The 19,915-nt window shown below is 39.7% G+C and overlaps 1 protein-coding gene across 12 annotated transcripts in view; it reads left to right on the plus strand.

Moving 5' to 3' along the window:
* LOC124951036 (cGMP-gated cation channel alpha-1) overlaps positions 1-19,915 on the plus strand; it is a 54,002-nt gene that overhangs the window by 7,689 nt on the left and 26,398 nt on the right. For 11 of the 12 annotated variants that reach the window (XM_047498750.1, XM_047498747.1, XM_047498748.1 and 8 more), the window contains 7 exons: positions 1,606-2,642; positions 14,534-14,838; positions 15,130-15,368; positions 15,468-15,682; positions 15,823-16,078; positions 16,270-16,524; positions 16,701-16,831. In XM_047498750.1, the coding sequence (XP_047354706.1) occupies positions 2,249-2,642; positions 14,534-14,838; positions 15,130-15,368; positions 15,468-15,682; positions 15,823-16,078; positions 16,270-16,524; positions 16,701-16,831 (1,795 nt within the window). In that variant the 5' untranslated portion in view covers positions 1,606-2,248. The remainder of the gene's footprint in view (positions 1-1,605; positions 2,643-14,533; positions 14,839-15,129; positions 15,369-15,467; positions 15,683-15,822; positions 16,079-16,269; positions 16,525-16,700; positions 16,832-19,915) is intronic. The other variant, XM_047498744.1, reaches the window with a different exon arrangement.

A 19,915-nucleotide genomic window follows, 5' to 3' on the forward strand; every position in this document is an offset into this window, starting at 1 on the left:
ATGGGGAACGAATAAATGCGTAATAATCGAGAAAGAAATATTAACGAGGAGTGACATTTTTGGCGAATGATTCGCAGAACCTCGAGGACAAATTCAATTTGTTTATAATTTCAAGTAGAAAGTTGGAAAACGCCACGCGTGGCATGGAACGACATGGTGGGACGAGAGATGCCGGGCGTCGATAATCTCTTTAGTGCGTGTAAACTCGTGTACGTTCCACACTCAAACGATCCATTAGCGTGTCGGTAGGTGTTCTAATAAATGTATCGCGCGAGAACGGAATAAACAGGCTTCGCGTTTACTCGCGATAACCGCGATCGATCGATAGAGAAATTTCCGAAAGTGTCCGAAATTAATATTACATCTCAGGATATTCTCTCGGTGGTAGCATAATCTTTAGAAAAGATCTTAGAAAAAAGATTTTTCTTACGTATTGTCTTTGGATAATTATATTCAACGCGAATCTTTCAATTTATTTAGACCGTCGAAGAAGTCCAATTCGATTTTGACGCTCGAAATACGTTTGAGATTTTTTTGGAAATTTTGCAAAACCGACCACGAACTAGTATCGTAACGATAGAAAAAATTTAAAAGGCGTGCGCGCTACGAGAAATGGAAGTGGAGTAAAAATGTGAATCGTAATAATAAAAACGGGTCGTTTCGTTGCCTTCCGACCAAGCATGCACGTTCGTCTTCTGCGATTTGAGAAATATGCTTCTCTGAAAAATGGTTATCTTTTTCTTCCACTATGCCTCTACGTTTCTCGACGACAAGACGCAACGTATCCCGCGATTATTATATCTCTTATTTGGTTTTGTCGCGTAGAATGCCAAGCTTGCATTTACGAGGATGAGGAGAAGGGGAGAGTCATAAATTTTCTACCGTCCTTTGTCGCATCCTCAGACTTGTAGATCGTCGAGATGAGAACGTTAAGTTGTCCGTAATTTCGTAGAAAAGCGACTCTTCCGTTGATTCTTTTGACATTTTTATGCATAAGTCGAATGACATCAGCCATCCGATATGTTTGACGGATAAATGGGCATAAAGTGGACATAAAGTGGACACGAAGTGGACATAAAGCTGCAAGCAAACAAATTCTTTTACAAAGTCTTGATATTTTTTGAACGCTTGTCAGACGTTTTCGCGAAGAGAAATTTTGATCGTTTATTCGTCGCGAATAGAAAGTCAGTATCAACGTTGAATACCAAGGGTGCCGAGACGATTGTTAACGATCATATTCCATACGTTAATCGTATGAAATCGGCCGAAGGAGCAGCAGGAGAAAACGAAAACGAAAATACGCGGTAACAATCGAAGCTCTCGATCCGAGGGAAAACTCGATACTTCGATCTTTCACGCTTTTGACTCACTTTGCACATTCTTCCTTGCGTATTTTCCATTGACCAATATACTATTCCTGTGATATGTTCCCATTTCTATGAATCTCGTATGCACCTACGAGAAAGAGAGAAAAGAGATAATTCGTTTTATTTTTCTATTCAATTTACGTAAACTCTTTCGTATTTAAGATTTAAGTCTTCGAAACAAAAGTTTGAAACTCCGTTCGAGTTTCTGCGTTAATCCGCTTTTCTTTTTCTCTTATAGACGTGAAGAGGATCGCGTAGGTCGTCCAAGCACGAAATCTAGCGCGCTTCGTCGAAGGAGCGGTAGATGCGCGAGACACTTGTTGCACGTTGCACGACTGCTAAGAAGAGGGAGGGAGAGTGGCTTGGAGGGTGTTGCGAAAAAAATCCAAAGTCGGTGAGAGAGAGAGAGAGAGAGAGAGAGAGGTAGGGGAGATAGAAAGAGATAGGAAGAGAGAAAGAGAGAGAGAGAGAGAGAGAGAGAGAGAGAGAGAGCGGAAGAGATGTCGATCAATCGCTCGAATCCGTTCTTCCGTCGAGCTTCCCTTCTCGAATCGTTGAAGGAGAGATCCTTCGCTTTTGGCCATCCTTGAGGAAGAATCGTATTTTCAAAATCACATTCCCGAAGAGATCTCTTCGGTGATCTGTTCGGCTAAAGTGGTAGAGGACTATCGAAGGGTTGGTTCTAAGGATGAACGGAAGAAACGCGACAAAACGATACGGCCGGTGACAGCGGTGGTGAGGAGGCATCGGCCGGCAGCCATTCTGGAGACGAAAAACAGGATCTTCGCGTCCTCGTCGGAGCCGTCCTATTTGGCCGGCCGTTTCGTTTGGAGGAATAAGAAGAGAAGAGAAACGAAGGAAAGCTGGATCACCTACGTGGAATGTCTTCGGGCGCCAAGCGACTGGTGCAGTCGCTTAGGGGCCGAACCAGTGGTGGTGGTGGTGGTGGTGGTGGTGGTGGTGGTGGTAGAAGCATCGGCGGAGGAGGAAGCACTCGTTCGGATGGCATCGTCGGTGAAGTTAACGTCGTTGGTTCCGCCGGTTCTAGCACCAGTGCGACCAGATTGTGCCATTATGACAGTGGCCACGAACTCGACGAGATCTCCGTCGTCGGCGGTAGCGTCGCCGTCACCGGCGGCGTTGTCATCGGACCTCTTCCCACCCCCACCACACCTTGCCATTGCACCACTCACAAATATGGCAGCGGACAGACCCTTTACAGCATCGCCGGTCTCCCTCCCGCCCCCGCCGCACCCGCTCACAGAGCTCACTCCGGTAAGTTCATACGATTTTACGAACGGAATATTCTTGTCTCGACGAAAATCTACTTCTTCCATAAAAACCGAATGGATACGTCGATCGGATTTGATATATTATCGTAGATAACGTTTCTTTGCTCGCGTACCCTTTTCATTCGCAAGATCAGCGTTCCAGCAAAGAACACATACGATAACGTTCCTTCCTTTGTACCTAACGAGAGTACCTAACGAGGGTGTGGTCGAAACGCTTGTAAGCGCGTAAAATTATCTGTCATAGTTGTTCTCGATGCGGAGAACCAAGGGATGGTATATATGCATATAGTATATTTTCTTTGTTCCATTTTTCGAATCCGTTAAATATAAAATATTAATTCGATCGAAAATCAAAATGAGAAGATTGAAAGGGATCGTAAAACGTTTGGATTTTTTAAGATGATCTACGAAAGAAATAGAAAAAAATGGAAATAAATAAATGACAAGGACACCGAAAGAGATTGGTGTCAATTTCAAAAGGACTCCGGTTTAAAATTCATAAGCGCACCATTCAAGAGCACGCGCTCATCCGACTAGAAAATATTTCGCTCTCGAAGCTTCTCGCTCCGAGTCGAGTTACCGCGAAATCGAAAAGTGATCGATTGTACATATAGTATAACTCCGGTCAAATACGACTTGATTTCACGATCGCCGTTAGACAAGAACGGATGTTTGTTCTCTTCGTTGGTACCGCCATGCGTGGCGATTCCACGATTGGAATGCAGAATGACCGGATTAACAACGTTAACAAGGGGCATTAGATAGCCTATAATCGAAATGGGAGAGCTTACTAACGAACCCGTTATCGATTCAGTCCAGTCGTTACGATTAACGACGCATTCGATGCGAGGAATCACCGGAGAGCTAACGCGATCGACAACCGAACGATCGATCCATCGATCGATCTGTATATGTATATATATATATGTTGTATGTGTATATATATATATATATATATATATATATATATATATATATATATGGGATCGATCGATCGATCCTATACAGTTTCGAAGCGAACAAAGTTATTTCCGACGCATTCCGAAATAGAACAGATTGATCGGTAGAAGGTTTTCACGGTTGAAGATCGAACGCGGGCAGAAAATGTTGCGATCCATCCTTTCAAGATTTATCACGCGTCTAAACCGCAATCGAGCATTCGGTCGAATTCATTTTCGGGTTTGGCTTTAACAAAGCATACTATCTGAACGACCCATCGAATTGCTATCTTTTGGAGAATTTCAAATGTTTCGAAATGCTGGATCAACCAATCGTTTCGATTCGATATCGTTTCGATCGGCCGATAACTTTCTCGATCGTTTTACGTGTGTACATCAAAATTCCGATCGAGTTATGTATATATTTCAAAGGTGTCCGACTGTAACGTCCATTAGAGACGAGTAATAAAGTATTTCGGAGGTTTATTATCGAGGAAAAAGGAAACTTAATCCGATTAATCTACTCATATATTTTTGATACCATTAGAAAAAGAATTTTGTGAGACTATTGAATATTTTCCTGCCCGTCCGGCATTTTCCTTTGACGTTATTCCGATAGCAAAAGACCTCGTTATCTGCGCATACCTATGTAAATTGTACCTATGTAAATTGACCGCGCCATAATATACTTCATGCGAGAGGAAATTTATCGGACGTTAATTAATGACTTTTACTTGAAAATTGCTCGGTATAATCTCTCAAGAAATTCGAACGTTCCCTCGGTATTTTTCTTCCATCCCTTTTTTTCCTTTCTTCCCTTTATCTTTTCTTCTCTCTTTTGATTTTCGTAAATACTTTTCATATTCCTTTTGCGTTGGATATTCAAATAATTCGTATTAATTTCTCGGATATTATCCTTCTAATTTATAAGACAAGTCGTGACTAAACATAAATTCTGAGGATCCAATTTTAATACGACACCATATACTTAAAGATGGTGAAAAATGACAATTAATTAATCATTATGCTTTTTTTTCTTTTGAAATCATAAATCCCGATAAAAAGATTGATCGACACGTACGTAGTTCGACTAAATCGATTTTTGGGTTTGGATGATCGCTAATTTGAATCGTCCAAAGTAGAAGTAGAAAATATCATGGGTGGTAGAACAGACGCCTTTTATGATTGTCAACGATCCGTCGAGTCATGTACTCAATTTTCTACAACGTAAACAGGAATCACTTTCTTTTTTTCGCTCTGTCCTTCACTTTTTTCCCTTTCTTAAAACGGCTTTCTCACTGTGACCTCGTTGATATTGTGGCAGCGTTTGTTGCTAGAAGAGAGGGAAGGAGAGAGAGAGAGAGAGAGAGAGAGAGAGAGAGAGAGAAAGAGAGAAAGAAAAAGAAATCAATACACGAGTGCTGCTATTACTTTAGGATATTGAATACAGTTACGAAGATCCCTTCGTTATAAACGCAACTACCTTTAACAGTGGACCCTGTTATCGTCGTCTCGTACGGCTCTGCTTCTGAAAGCCGATTTATTTTCTCTGCGCGCGTACAAACTGCCTTTGAAATTAATATCGAGACATCGAAGATGTAAACGCGCCTTTATATTCCCTTTGCCTTTGTTCGGAAAATCTATTCCCGAAAGATGAGTTTATATATAACGCGATGTATAGACTACCTATCTCGAGCTTAACGTCGTTTGTTCAAAATATCGAATCTAGTTGAAATCGATATCTTAAGGATAGTCTAAAAATAGCTGCAACCTTGCAAAGCGAAATATTCGCGTAAATTTTTATTCCAAAATAATATTATATAGCCACGCTGTAAACTCTCACTCTTAACGAATAACAAGGTTGTCCAATTAATTGGCCTTACGGAAATAGTAAGGACAACTTTTGCGACTATATTAAGGTAAAAAGAGTATAGATATAGAATGCGAGATAAGACTCTAAGAGGGTTAGACTCTTCTTCTTAGGGCTCGTTTGTATAAATTTACCTACGAATATAAAAGAAATTGGCTCGACGCCACATAGCATTCGACATTATCGACATACCTATGTATGTTACATGGGACTTAGTTTGGAATCGAAACTTTCTTTTTCTTTCGTTTCTGTTTCTTTTTTCTATGGAAAATGACAAACGTTAGGAAAAAAAGAATCATACATGTTTGTTTCCTTATTAATCTGAAAAGATTGGATAATTTTGGCCAATGGAAAGGATCCAAATAGTTTCGCGGTTACTTAAGGTCGTTGGTTTAACCTGGATGAAAAGTGAAAATTCGATCCGTCCGATGAAACGAAAAAACAAACAAAGAAAAATTTGCGACGAGGAAGAAACAAAGGCGAAAAAGGGGATTAAAGGAGAATGGCGTTGTACGCGAGGCACACGGGAACGTGGGGAGGGAGAGTGGGCGGTATTCACGGCGGCATACAACGAGTGTAGAAACTGCTAAAGCTTTAAGCACTCCGGTGACGCTAACGCAACCACAGAGTTTACAAAAGAGTTACAATGTAAAGAGAAGAGACAACATTCGAGGGCGGCAAGTGTATAGTCAGAAACGTAGGATCGGAACTTTAGTGTGTAACATACAAACAAATATCGGTATGTTGTTCGGTTAAAATTGTAAATCGGTTGACAGGAGGAAGATTCGAACGACGAGAAGGGTTCGCTAACGCTTTTCTACGAGATATTTGGGAATTTCTGACGAAATGTCCAATGTTATGTTTCGAGGTTGAATTCGCCGTAAGCATTACACGGTATTAGACCGTAGTTCTAAAAGGATTGGTTTCGTTGACGATCGAATGAGAAGCGTCAGGGATTTCGTGGAAGAGTCCGGATTAGCCATTCTAATGATAGGGCATATACCTAGACAAAGTTACGATAGAAGTCACGAAGGGATTAAACTTGTCTCGGTTTTACACACGGATACGCAAAAGGTTCGCGCCCTACTAGGGAATTAAATTAGCGAACGCAAGGGTATTTAGGGAGAGATAGCTCGATATCGCGAATAGCTATGGCTAAGAGGGGATCGAGGTTACGATAGTTTGACGGAGGTTAAATTGCGGCGAATGGCACAAACAGGAATTAACCTCAACAATTACTCGGCCCTTTGCGGCCTGTAAGGTCAATATCCCTCGAGGTCGACTCGTCTATCGGCTCGTATTATCGTTTAGTCGATCCTCTAAAGTACGTACTATAATATCACCTTCGTCGTGGTTATACTTATTGATATACTTATCTCTCCCTCTCTCTCTTTCTCTCACTAGAAGCCTTGTATTCGGTTTTGCGTTGTTATATCGATCGATGTGCCAAAAAATATGAATTCGTCCGAATGAATGAGGATGACAAGGGTAGTCTCTGGAAGGAGAAAAGTGTACTCACCGAAAAACGACGAAATATCCAGAACATCTAAACCAATTCTTAGTTGCAAAAGGTTTTATCGTAATACGTGTATTATTCAATTAAAGATATTACATGTTCCTCCTTTACGAGTGTAATCTCTGCAACGGATCGCAGAGAAATGGAGGAAAATTTACGCTTCATAATATTTCTCAATAATGGTTCCCTCCCAGTTTCACGAGCTATCATATGATAGCGTCACCGCAAATCATTCTCGTAATATCGTTATACGATCGACGCTTGCCTACGGCATTTTACAAAGTTCTTTGATAAAAATGATGAAACGCGCGAAAAAATAACATCCATGGTATATCGATAAAATTCCATATTTATATTTCTATATCCCTGAAGCATTTAATATTCCATTCTATTAACAATTACTCCATTGAGGAGCTTCGTCGACGGAACAAAATAATGGTGCAGTTTGCTAATTGCACTTCTTCCCTATTATTAATCACCCGCATTCTGGAAACTTACATACATAAATATGTAGATACCTAGTTGTCGCGTGTTTATTCTGTTATTTTCATGCATTACTTGGTAAACAAGGGAAATTTCGATGTAAATACGATCGTAAAGAGATATTAATAAAACGGGAGTATGGAAATAATAACGAAATGAAGTTATTAAGAATGCGAAGCTCGTTAAATTTACAGGGAAACATACTACAGTAGTAGTAGTAGAAGGTAAAAAGCATATCTGCGTATCGTACACACACGTGTGTGTCTCTCTCTGTGTGCGTGCGTGCGTTGTGTATATATATATATATATATATATATATATATATATATATATATATAGTTTTTCTCTCGATAAAAGCTTCTCGTCTTGTGCTTAATTCTACACAATGCATAAATAAACGTATAAATAAGACGATTTTCATCCAAGTCAACGTTGCGATATTCAAAGAGTAGAGATACGCGAAAAGGAAGAAACATTGCGATAAAACGAGATAAATAGAACGAATCATAGACCTGGTAGGACAATTACAAGCCCTGCTGGGTTGCACGCCGTGGATGACTCGTCGTTTTATAATCAGATAAGCTATTTCGTTTATGCCATTACGAGTTCTAGCGTGCGAATCGGATCTTTGCCAACGATAACGGTGGTAATTTATGCATTGGCCGCGCCCCAACGAACCTCCAAACGTTTAATCCGAAAATATGTGTGCTCGGAGGTTACCCAGACGACAACGACGATGAGACGCATCCTTTAAACGTATTATTCCAGGGTTACCAAACATACGCTTCCAGCGCTATTCCAAGAGCCTAATCAGAATAAGGACAAACACGCTCAAACAGAGAAACCCGGAAGAATTTTGGGAGGTATCTTTGCATCGTTAAACCTCTTTGTACTAGACGCGAGAGGATTCTCGTAAAGTTTTCTAACGTGTTAATACAAATTTGATCTCCCGAAAAGCAAATTTCTAATGTCAACGAACCTTTGGCATTTAAGTAAGTTAGAACAGTTTCCCTCGAATCCAATTACGAATGCGTTTTGATGTATCGAGAATAGAAGGACGCATTCTTACGGAACGTCGACACTGTCACGAATCCTTATGGTTCGACGCGAACAAATATTTATATTTGGGAACCTCGACACCGTCAGAGTTTCGGTATTAGTAGAACCCTGTAACGAGGACGCTTATCTCTTTGCAATTATATATATATATATATATATCTCATGGGATGCAATCGACGTGTATGGGGCTTTGTTTAAGTGCGTTATGTATGCAGTTTACCGAGAGCAAGTTTGGTTCATCAACTTGATGCCTTCGAGTTCTCCCCGCTTCGCTCATGACAGTTGTTCATTTATTTCATCTTCCTTCTTTTTTTCATTTTCTTCTATTTCTTTTTCTTCTTCTTTTTTTCTCTCTTTTTTGAACATCTTGGAGCCAATACCGCGCGCTAACGATAAAACACTTTCCCATGAGAATAATTTTATCTTGATGAAATATTATTCGACGAGATTTTCTTGTTTATGCTTATTGCACCAACTTAAATTACTAAATTACATCGCGGAACGAACGTCGAGAACAATTTAATTTGCGTTCTTTTAAAACAGTTTTAAAAGTTCTTTAATAGAACTAAAAGTAAGCAAAATATTTTTCAAATCGAATGGGGGAAATCCACTTGTAATACTTGTAACTACAAGAAAAAGGACTGAAATATTGAAATACGAAAAAGGAATTTAGGCGTCCTAGTGTACGAGCAAACTATTTCGTTAATTATTAATTCACGGAAAGCCTAACTTTGGTTCGTTTCGACACGGTAATTTGAACATAATTCGTTAACGACAAAGTTGAAGCGTTAGCTTAGGTTAGCTTCGTCCTAGTAGAAATTGTTTAGAAGGGCTAACCGTAACGCCAAAACCAACGAGTCAAGAGGAGCAAACTAGCTTAACACCTGACGTCGCATAATCGACTACATTCCGTGCGTAATTGCAAATCGTGTCTCCTATGAGAAAGAATTGAGAGATAAAGAAGACCGAGGTTGTTTCTTCAACGTTGAGGATAAATTAGCAAGTAAGAGCGACGTCATTCTTAGATTATTTTTTTTTTCTTTTTACTTTCTCTCTCTCTTTTTTTTTTTTTACGCCGTTAAGAATTGATTAATCGAAAACGATAAAAAGATCGTCGGTGACCGATCGATCGATTTCATATTATCGCAGTAACACGATGGGAGTAGCTATGTGAAGTAGCGATGGAGTATCTCGATGGAGACGTCAAGAGTGCGCGACGTTAATAAAAGGAAACCTTGAGACTATCGCTTATGTTGGAAGAAGATTCTACGTAGAAAAGAGGCGAAGACGATCGAGTGGAAAACTCGCGTAATCCCAGCACAAACTGGAGAATCTCTTCGGCATAGTATACGGCACTTGGAAAAACGTATTTCCTTCCTCTACGCGTCTCTTATTTATCGCGTTTTCTCCCTCGTTAAGTTTCGAAGGAAAAATGAAGTTGTGCGTTTCTTGCGAAAATTCGTTGGCGCAGCCGGTTGCCGTTGCGAGCCCCCCTTTTGCCGTATAACCATCACCGCAACCTTCCCGTACCTTAAACTTTCTCGTCGAAAGTTTATCCAGAAATTGTTTAGTCTGCTCGATCGCACAGACGACGATCGAGCTTTGTCGTCATCGTCATCGGCGTCCTCGTCACGAGGAATGGAAGCTCTTGTACGAACTTTTCTGCGTTACCACGACTACCGGGAGTAAACTCCTTCGATCGTACGATTTATTCGTTTATACAACTTTTGAGAGATTGTACGAGAGTTGCTTTTCTTCAACTTCTTTAGATCTTAAGATCATGCATCCCAAATACTTTCCGAAAAATTTCACGAAGAAGTGTTACCCGACGATTTCAAGATAATAAAATAATACTTTTACATAGTCGCCGGCCAAGTAATACTCTCCCTTCTATCTGTCCGAGATATATGGGGATAAAGTTTATTTGTTTAAGATATGTATCTGTGTACATTCTTTTTTTCCCTTTTTTCTTTTCTTTCTTTTTTTCTCTTTTTCCTTTTTTTCATACCATCGAGAACAAAAGACCGAAAGCACGTTCAATAGTTGAAATTAAATGAGATGTTTGCGAGAATAGCAAGAGATTGGAAGGTATTTTTCAAGGGCTGCCTGCTGCTGGTGCAAGGTGAAGCGAGGGATGCGAATAAGCTCGGTAATAGTGCAATTATTTTCAGAATAGTCGACATCCGTTATCCATAATAGTACCTTCTTGAACGGCATGAGATATCGATTTGATGAGTAAGTTTCCTCGATAAAAGCTTTACTCCTTTTGCTTTTAACTGCGAAGATAGATGCGAGGAGCTGCGCTATGTAACGTTCTCTCTCTCTCTCTCTCTCTCTCTCTCTCTCTCTCTCTCTCTCTTTCCTCTTCGAGTAAATTTACCTACCTTTGCAATTTACCGTCACAAGTTTTTTTTATTGACAACCACAAATAATGAGTACGGATAAACGGTCGTATGTATACGAAGAGACGAATGGAATAGTAGAGAGGTCTGTGAGAAGCGATCGGTCCGTAAACCAACATATTGTCGGCTATTCGTGGAAACAATGAAAGAAATAAAAGAACGCTCGTGTTTTTCTAGGATGAGAGACTCACTTGTCCTTCCTCTCTTACTATCTCGTACAAAAAATTTTGCCGTGATTTTTCTTTTGCTCTTTCTGGGAAAAATGAAAGAACGGTTAGGTAATCTTTCCCAAAAAAATATATTCTTTCTTTGGATCGTTCTCGAATCATCATTTTCTCTCTCTCTCTCTCTCTCTCTCTCCATTTTTCTTCAGTACGATCGGTAAATCGTTCGAATCTACTTATCTTTAAAAAGGAATAAAAAATAGAGATGAAAGAAGAAAAAGATAAATCGATTCTTACCAAATGTAATAATTATTATTCAACGTGTAAATATTATATTTCATGCGTTTTTACATTCATTCCTATTTTACATCAACTCAATCGTACAATCTTTCGAAGCATACTTCGCATCGAAATATTCGCCGTAAGAGCAATAAGAAAATTTAATTTTTAAGCCGATGTGTATGAAAATAGCAGACTTTTATCCCGAATGAAATTGAAAAATAATATTCCTATCCTGTCTAATCTACTTTCTTTCGTGGCTTCTCAAATATCGCGAGATGGAAGTTTTCTACCTTCCTGTCTCATCCGTCTACTTACTTTTGCTTTACAAGATATAATCGATATTTTTTCTCCTTGAAAGAAGGAGACAGAGAGAGAGAGAGAGAGAGAGAGAGAGAGAGAGGGAGAGAGGGAGAGAGAGGGAGAGGGAGAGAGAAAGAGTGAGAGAGGGAGAGTGTACGTATATGCATTGCAATTAAAGTCCTTCTATCGTCATTATCCATATTTCTGGCAAGAATAAAAGATTCTAATGTATTGACGTACATACATAAACTGTGTTAAAATCAAAGACTCGTAAGGATGTTCCGTGACAGAGACGTCTGATTCATGGATAGAGTTTTTCCCCTTAAATGCTAAAAATACAAATTCAAAAATAGGTTGGACAAGCCAAAATCGAATTGCATTCATTTAAAATCTAAATATAGAACTTCCGTTAAAGTTTCATTTTGTAATATATATATATATATATATATATATATATATGCATTTAGTATGTATGCCGATGTTACGAGGCTATCAATGATTTGCATGACTCGTCACGTTTACAGTTTCATTATACTCGCTGCGAATAAATCCGAGTTATAACGCTTTTAAACGTTTTACGACCTCACCTGTCCACAAATTTTCATTGTTCCACAGTGTATTCGTTTACATTCGTATTACCTTCCTTGACTCACAGTATCATTAACGATTTTAGGTTGTATTCCAACATGAATTTTTCTTTTTTTTTTTAACTTTTCGATTCAATAAACCCCAAGCTATGTACGTACGTTTATTAATAGGTAATGTTAATATCGAATATCATTCATTTTGACGTGCAAATATCTCTATATCATTTTAGCATCAGTCGCCGTTCAACAAGTCGTGTATATACTTTAACAATATGCATATATGCATATATATACACACATGCGTGTATGCTTATTCTAAACGAGCAAATAATTAAAAAGTGCTTGATGACGTTTAAAAGCGCACAACGCGTTTCCGCGATGCGATCGATGAAGTAGGATTAAAAAAATAAAACAAAAGAAATAGAAAGAAAATAGAGAGCTCCCAATTAGAAAGAGGACGCGAGTCATTTTATTGATGAAAAAATCTCATGGACTTAATACCGCCGTCTTAATACTCTTAAGAAAAAGGTACTGCTTTTAGGAGATAGACTGGATTTCGTTTGAAATAGAAAAGCTTTTTATTCCGTCGAGCGTCTCGCCATTTCGTAAATAGAACGCGAAGATCCTAGTCGAGCTCGTTCCTTTTTTCTTTTTTTTCGTTTTGGAAGCTTCCGAGTAATTGACTTTTTGTTTCTATTTTCTTTTTTTTCTCTCTTCCAAATACTTATCAATAAGCAATCCGTCGTATTAAAATATTGTCTCGTTCATTGTATTCGCGTAAAGAGATTGAAATAACTTAAGCGAGTCAGAGTATAAATAATGTACGTGCATCGATCTCGAAGCGTTCAACAACGTAACACGATTGCCACGTTAAATGTGCGTCGACGAACCTTTAATCGTTACAAAACGTTTGGCTCGTGCGTCACTCGAGCTTGCGCATCTTGCTAGCGAGCTTTGCGGGTTACAGTTCGTGGTGATATACGAGCTGCAATTTATGCAATGACGTCAGCGTCAATCCCAACCTGTAGCTTTCGATCGGGATTACGTTGCCGATGTTCGATACCAGACAAATTGTGTTTGCGCGCGTCGTTAGATTCGATTTCATTGAATATTTAATTATCGTTAAATGACGGGCAGCGAAAATTTTGAATGAAAAAAAAAAAAAAAAAGAAAAGAAAGAAAAAGAAAAGAAAAGAAAACGTATCGCCGATTAATCGAATCTACGAGAGACAAAGTGACGGGAGCGTCGCCTTTGAGAAGCTCGCAAAAAATTTCGTGGTGGAGCGTAAGACTCTAAGCGAACGTGTTTGTCGGTTTAGGTCCTTTCCCACGTTATGAAATTCAAAGCGTTCCTAAGCACCTTTCGCATACTTTCAGAACCCTCTTCTCTTCCGTTTTTCTCTCTTGGCAATTCGCTTGATCTCCGCCTTGGCATATACATAGGTATATATGTATATACATATATATGTATGTACATATATATATATATATATACATATATATTATTAAGGGCGATGCACAAGACGTAGGTTACATTCGGATATACTTGCATCCCATGTGAATTCTGGCTAAGTTAAAGCGACTTACCTACCGAGAGAGAAACGAATCGCGACACGTTCATCGTCGCGTTTAAACTCTCTCTTCTAACAAATCCAATTTCAAAGGTGACCGTTTCCTTCGTACACGTTCGAGAGAAAACGTTTGCCTCGATTTGCAAATCCTACTTGCCTATTTACCTATCACCTACTTAAGTATCTATTACCTATAGGTACTTGTCATGGTCAATTTTATCGACGCGAGAACGCGAGAGAGATAGATGAAATTTCAAACGCATCCCGAAGATTTTCCTTTTCTTTTCGACGAAGCTTACACAACTTGGCAAAGTTCCATCGATTCAAAGATATTTCTATTTACAAAAAAAAAAAAAAAAAAAAAAAAAAGAAGGAATGAAAAAGAGAAAAAGAGATTTACACTCAACAGATCACGCCAGGATATATCGAGTTTCGAGAGTTGGTTCGAATGGGGTTCCGGTGTAAACGTTTTGCATACATAAGAACGTAGTCACGGAATGCACCGTTCAAAAGATAGAACTTTAACGCGTCAAAGATATTCGTCGTAGACTATTTCTTTTTCAGCCGAGAGTGGTAAAATTACATAGGTATGTATATATATATATATATATATATCGACTTGTGAGGACGATAGAAATTTGCGAGTAGACGTAAGCATCCGAGCATAAAATGGCGAGGAGCTTGACGAGTGTGACTTTTCAGGCGGTATCGCATCGACGGCCGGCGGAACGATCGACCGTCTAAGTTGCGGTTCCGTGTCCGCGTTAGGGTACGACATCGTCGATAAACACAGGGACGGTGGTATCGTTGAGACGCCCGGAGGAAGAAGAAGAGGAAGATCGGTGCTCGCGAGAGAGAGGGAGGATGACACGAAGAGCGCGAAGAGCGCGGAGAGCGTCTCCAGGGGCGTTCTACACTCGAGACAAAGCCTCCTGGATCTTGTTAGCAGCAAATTCATGAGCCGACACACACCGACTCATCACTACTATCAACAACAGGTTCAGCAGGTTCGTTTGTTTCTCGGTGTTAAATATTTGGCAATTCGCGAATACTTTGCGAGCTCTTGCGCGCGAGAAAACCGAACTCTACGTGGATTTTCTTTAGCTTACATTTTTTGCAGAATTCTACTTTTTTTTTTTTTTACCCTTTGTTGTTTCTTTTTCCGCCACATAGAAAATCAAATGAAATATTGGATCGGCGCGAGCCGATGATAAATCTGACGAGTTTTCGAGAGATAATCGAGCGAAACGCGTGCATTGGGCTTGTTCTCGCGAGTAGCATCTTAGTCCTTCGTGCAGGTATACTCTGTGTCGCAGCGATACTTTGGCTCGTCCCGCGACTCGCTTCAGGGAGCCTACGTGAATCGCGGAGCGAGCGAATTGGATCTCAGTCGTAAACCGAGGAGGAGGGACCAGCAGAGGGGTAGGATTAAGTTGCCGTACGCGGTCGGTGCGACACCGTCGCGCGATCAATCGCATCTTCATACGCCGGCCTCCATCAACCACCTAAGTAACTTCAGCTGCAACGGCACCGAAACGTGAGTCTTTATTTGTCATTAGCTCTCGTCATTAGCTATCGTTTTAATCGATTACGTAGAACGGTAATCATTATCCTTATTCGTTGTCCGCTTTGTCAGGAGGTATACGGCCCAGCAGCAACAACAGCAACGCGGTAGCAGAGGTTTTCCCGGTCAAGCTGGAACGAAAGGTTTCCGTACCGGAGCGCCAAATTGGTCCTTCATATTTGATCCCGCGGGACGACTTTGTTATTATTGGTCGATGGTGGTCTCTCTCGCCTTCCTTTACAACTTTTGGGTCATCATCTTTAGGTTTGCCTTCCAGGAAATCAACGGTCAGTAATATCTACTCTATCTTTAGACTATCTATAGTTTGATCAGAGAAAAGCGATCGTTATTCGACTTATCGCGCTCAACTTATCGATCCGAACTCGCCAGAAGGAGTTTGAATCTTTCGCTTCCTTTCTTCGCGTAGGCGAAACGTATTGGATTTGGTTCTGCCTGGACTATTTCTCGGATTTTTTATACGTCCTGGATATAATCTTTCATATTCGAACGGGATATTTGGAGGACGGCGTTTTACAAACCGACGCCACGAAACTTCGGAATCATTACACGAACAGCACTACGTTTTACATAGACATTCTGTGCCTGCTGCCCCTCGACTTTTTATACTTATCTATAGGATTCAACAGTATGCTGCGAAGTTTTAGACTCGTTAAAATTTACCGGTAAGTCTATCTGTGTCTTATTCGTCCCGTTATCGTTCCAATTTTCTTTTTTTTTTTTTTCTTTTTTTTTTTTTTTTTTTTTTTTTTTTTTTACAAAGTCCTCCAACAATAAAATTCCACGCTCGGATTAGGTGTAACCAAAATCGTTCGATTTTGTGATTCGGTTTGTCGTTCGATCGGTTGCTGCACAGGTTCTGGGCGTTCATGGATTGGACCGAGCGACACACTAACTATCCAAATTTATTTCGTTCCACATCCTTGATACATTATTTGCTGGTGATCTTTCACTGGAACGGGTGCCTCTTTCACATTATTCATAAGAACAACGGTTTTGGTAGTAAGGATTGGGTCTTCAGCAACTCCGAAACCGCGGACGTTGTAAAGCAGTATCTACAAAGTTACTATTGGTGCACCTTGGCACTGACCACCATCGGCGATTTACCCAGGTAACGAACGATAAACATTCTTCGAGCGAGCGAGAGAGAGAGAGAGAGAGAGAGAGAGAGAGAGGGAAAGAAAAGACCAATCCAACGCTCTTTTTTCCTTCTTTTTCGTGCGTCGACCCACCGTCGACCGACCGTCGTAACAAGAGAGACCAGTGTATGTGCGTGACTTTTTCTAGGCCAAGAAGCAAGGGCGAATATCTCTTCGTAATAGGTCAGCTCCTTTTTGGTCTGCTCCTATTCGCCACGGTACTGGGACACGTGGCGAACATCGTAACTTCGGTCAGCGCGGCACGAAAAGAATTTCAAGGTGAGTCAATGAATATCAAAGTTTATAAGCCATCTCTAGTAAACTTTAACATTTTATCCCCAAGCATGTTTCATTTTCGATACTCTTCTCTTTTATCCTTTTACCCTCTCTCTTCCTTCCTTTCTCCTTTTTTCTCTTTCTTTTTCTTTTCTTTTCTTTTCTTTTATTTTGTGTTTTATTTATCTTTTCTTTTTTGTTTCCCTTGTGAAAAACAGGACTCTCTTTGAACGAATAAAAAAAGGTTCGCACTAGTTACATTATTTTTTGTACGTATACGTAGAGAAAGAGAAGCATTGGTTAGATTTTGAGAGATCGTACAGCAAGAAATTTCGTTCATTTACTTCCGAAAAGAGTATCCTTCTTTCGTGAAACACGTACGATTATAGTGTTCTTGATTAATCCAAGCTCGTTTCAGGTAATTTTTCGCTTTCTTACTCTCTCTCTCTCTCTCTCTCTCTCTCTCTCGCTCTCTTTTTCCTTCTACAACTGAATGCGGATTCGTTTCTCTTTTGTTCGAAAGGCATTCTTTCGACGATTACTGCGGTACAAACGGCAACGTCAGCTTAAATGCCGTAACGTGACCAAATGGAGAGTACTCTTCCAAAGGCTTTCGCAAGTTGGCTATCGCGTGGAAAAAAAGATGATAAATAATTTCATTTTCAATTAAGTCTGAACAACGAATAGACGCTTAGTTTTAGCACTAAACGGTAGCTTGTTTTAATTTCTTCGCCGCAACTCTACCGCATTCGCGTTCTCCGCAATGTTCCTCCTACCTGTTCCTCGTTTCGTATTTTTTCTCTTTTTTTCCTTTTTCTCTGTTTTTTTTTCTCTTTTTTTTCCCCCCCTGTGCTTACATACGAACGAAGAAAATGTTTGAAACCAAATATGTAAAAGCAAATTTTACAGAATTTTATTTGGAAAATGTACCAATCCAGAGTCATTAACATGCTTGCGAGAAAGATTCCAATTAATTTATTTATTCATTTACGTTTTGCATTATAAAAGTTAAAATAAACGACGGTACTCTTGCGAGAGAGGAAATTAAACAAGAAAAACAAGATATACCTACGTACACCTACCTATAAAGAATAAAACGAGTTTTATATCGATTTACGCATATTTATAGACCTACGTATGGATTATCTATTTCTGTAACTACCTCTACTTAATCTATAAATTAGAAAAGAAGCGCAAGATTTTTATTTATAACCAATAATTCCTTTATAGTTTGATAATGTATCGCAGATAAGATACGTAATATATCATTGTAATTGGGTTAACGAGATTTTCGCGTTAACGAAACGGAATGAAGTATCATCGATAAAGGGAAGGAAAGTAAGGCTTGATTATCGGCAAAGTACGAATAAGAACAACACGAGTCATTCATTTTCTTAGGTAAATGGAACCGACAGAAAAATACGATTTTCGGTAATTACGATGGAACGGCTCGTTTTCTAGCTACTTCGGAAAGGTCGTTTATGAGATAAGAGTCATTTATAAGGTAACTTCCGACTTGCTCGATAGCGAAAAACGGGCCGACGATTTTCTTCCATCGATGCCAAATGACTCCTTGAATTTGTTCATTACGGGTCTAGGCAAACGTTATCTTGGGAATTCTCTTCTTTTTCTTTTTTTTTCTTTTTTTTTCTTTTCTTTTTCTTTCCACAAACATTCCAAATAATCATTCGTGTTTGGAACGTATATTGGTACGTGGTTCGATTCGTTCGTGATTTCCTGCTATTACGTCGATAAATTAGATGTTACTTTAATGCGTTATCAACGATAGAATCGTATTCTCTTTAGTGCTCACGTTAGAAACAAGAGAGATTGAATCGAATGATGGAAGGAAAGAAGAAAGGAGAATCGATCGAACGAAGTCGAGAAACGGAAAGAACGAGCCTTAGCGTATCGCTTCGATTTCCTCGTTTTAAATCGTCCGACGGTTTGGGAATAGAGGTGGGAAAGGAGTGTAGCAGCATCGCGTCGTAAAATTAAATCGACGCGGAAACCGCCCCGGTGGTGCGGTAATCGAAACGTAAAACGAAACGGTTCTCGTTGTTTCACCATTTTTTCTTTTTCCTTGTTCTCTCCTTTTTTTTTTTTTTTTCCTTTTTTTATTTCTTTTTCAACGAAATTAAGCGAGCCTTGACGTAACCGTCGAAACAAAGCATACGATTTTCTGTTTTCCCATCGGTACTCTGGTAGAAAATTCAAACTAATGGAAACAATGAAATGTTATATCTTTCTAAAAAGGCATTCGACCCGGGATACGCGAAATAAAAACAATTCTGACATACATATGTTCTATATTTCGACATTCGATAGGATTTAGTCGTAAAACAGGAAAAAGAGGGAGGGAGAGAGAGAGAGAGAGAGAGAATAGAGAGAATCAAGATACGTTATTGAAATCGTATTATGAGTCTAACGAAAAGAATGAGATGATCAAAAGTAGTTAAAATTGTAGGAATACCGGTCAAACGTGGAAATAGAAAAGCGAGATTAAAGTAGAATTAATATTACAAAGAGATAATGTCTACGAAAAGAAATTCGTAAAGGATATCGTGAAACGCCAGAGGATGTCGGAATTGTAAGGGTAATCGCGACGCTCTCGTCGTTACTTTTACAATTTTCCCGAGGAAATGAAGCTCCGTTAGGGAAAAAGGTTGATGGGGGTTGCGTTAGAAGGATCGTCGGACATGGCGTCGGATATCTAGCGTTCTCGGTGCATTTAACTTCGTATCTACGCTGAGCCAGCGGAGCAACGATAAGCCTTTTAGATTATCATCCATCGCATTACGATTACGAGGTACGCCTACTCGAGCATCTAGGCGCCAGCTCGGCGCGTCTCTAGTCGATTCGAAAATTCTCGTCTATGAAAATCGAGTTTGCCGCGCCCCCACCATCTCGTCCACTTTTATCAACAAACTAATTACAAGAGAAACGAAATAACGATCCGCTCTTTCCCTCTTTTGTTCACGGACAACGCCTCATAATAACTCGTCCGTAAAAGAGCCGTTTGTCTCGACTTTGCTCATTCGTTCGTTCAAGAAATAACGCGTTAGAACGAGATCGCAAAGGTATTAC

Source organism: Vespa velutina, chromosome 8 (assembly GCF_912470025.1).
Source record: "Vespa velutina chromosome 8, iVesVel2.1, whole genome shotgun sequence".
Taxonomy (NCBI): domain Eukaryota; kingdom Metazoa; phylum Arthropoda; class Insecta; order Hymenoptera; family Vespidae; genus Vespa; species Vespa velutina.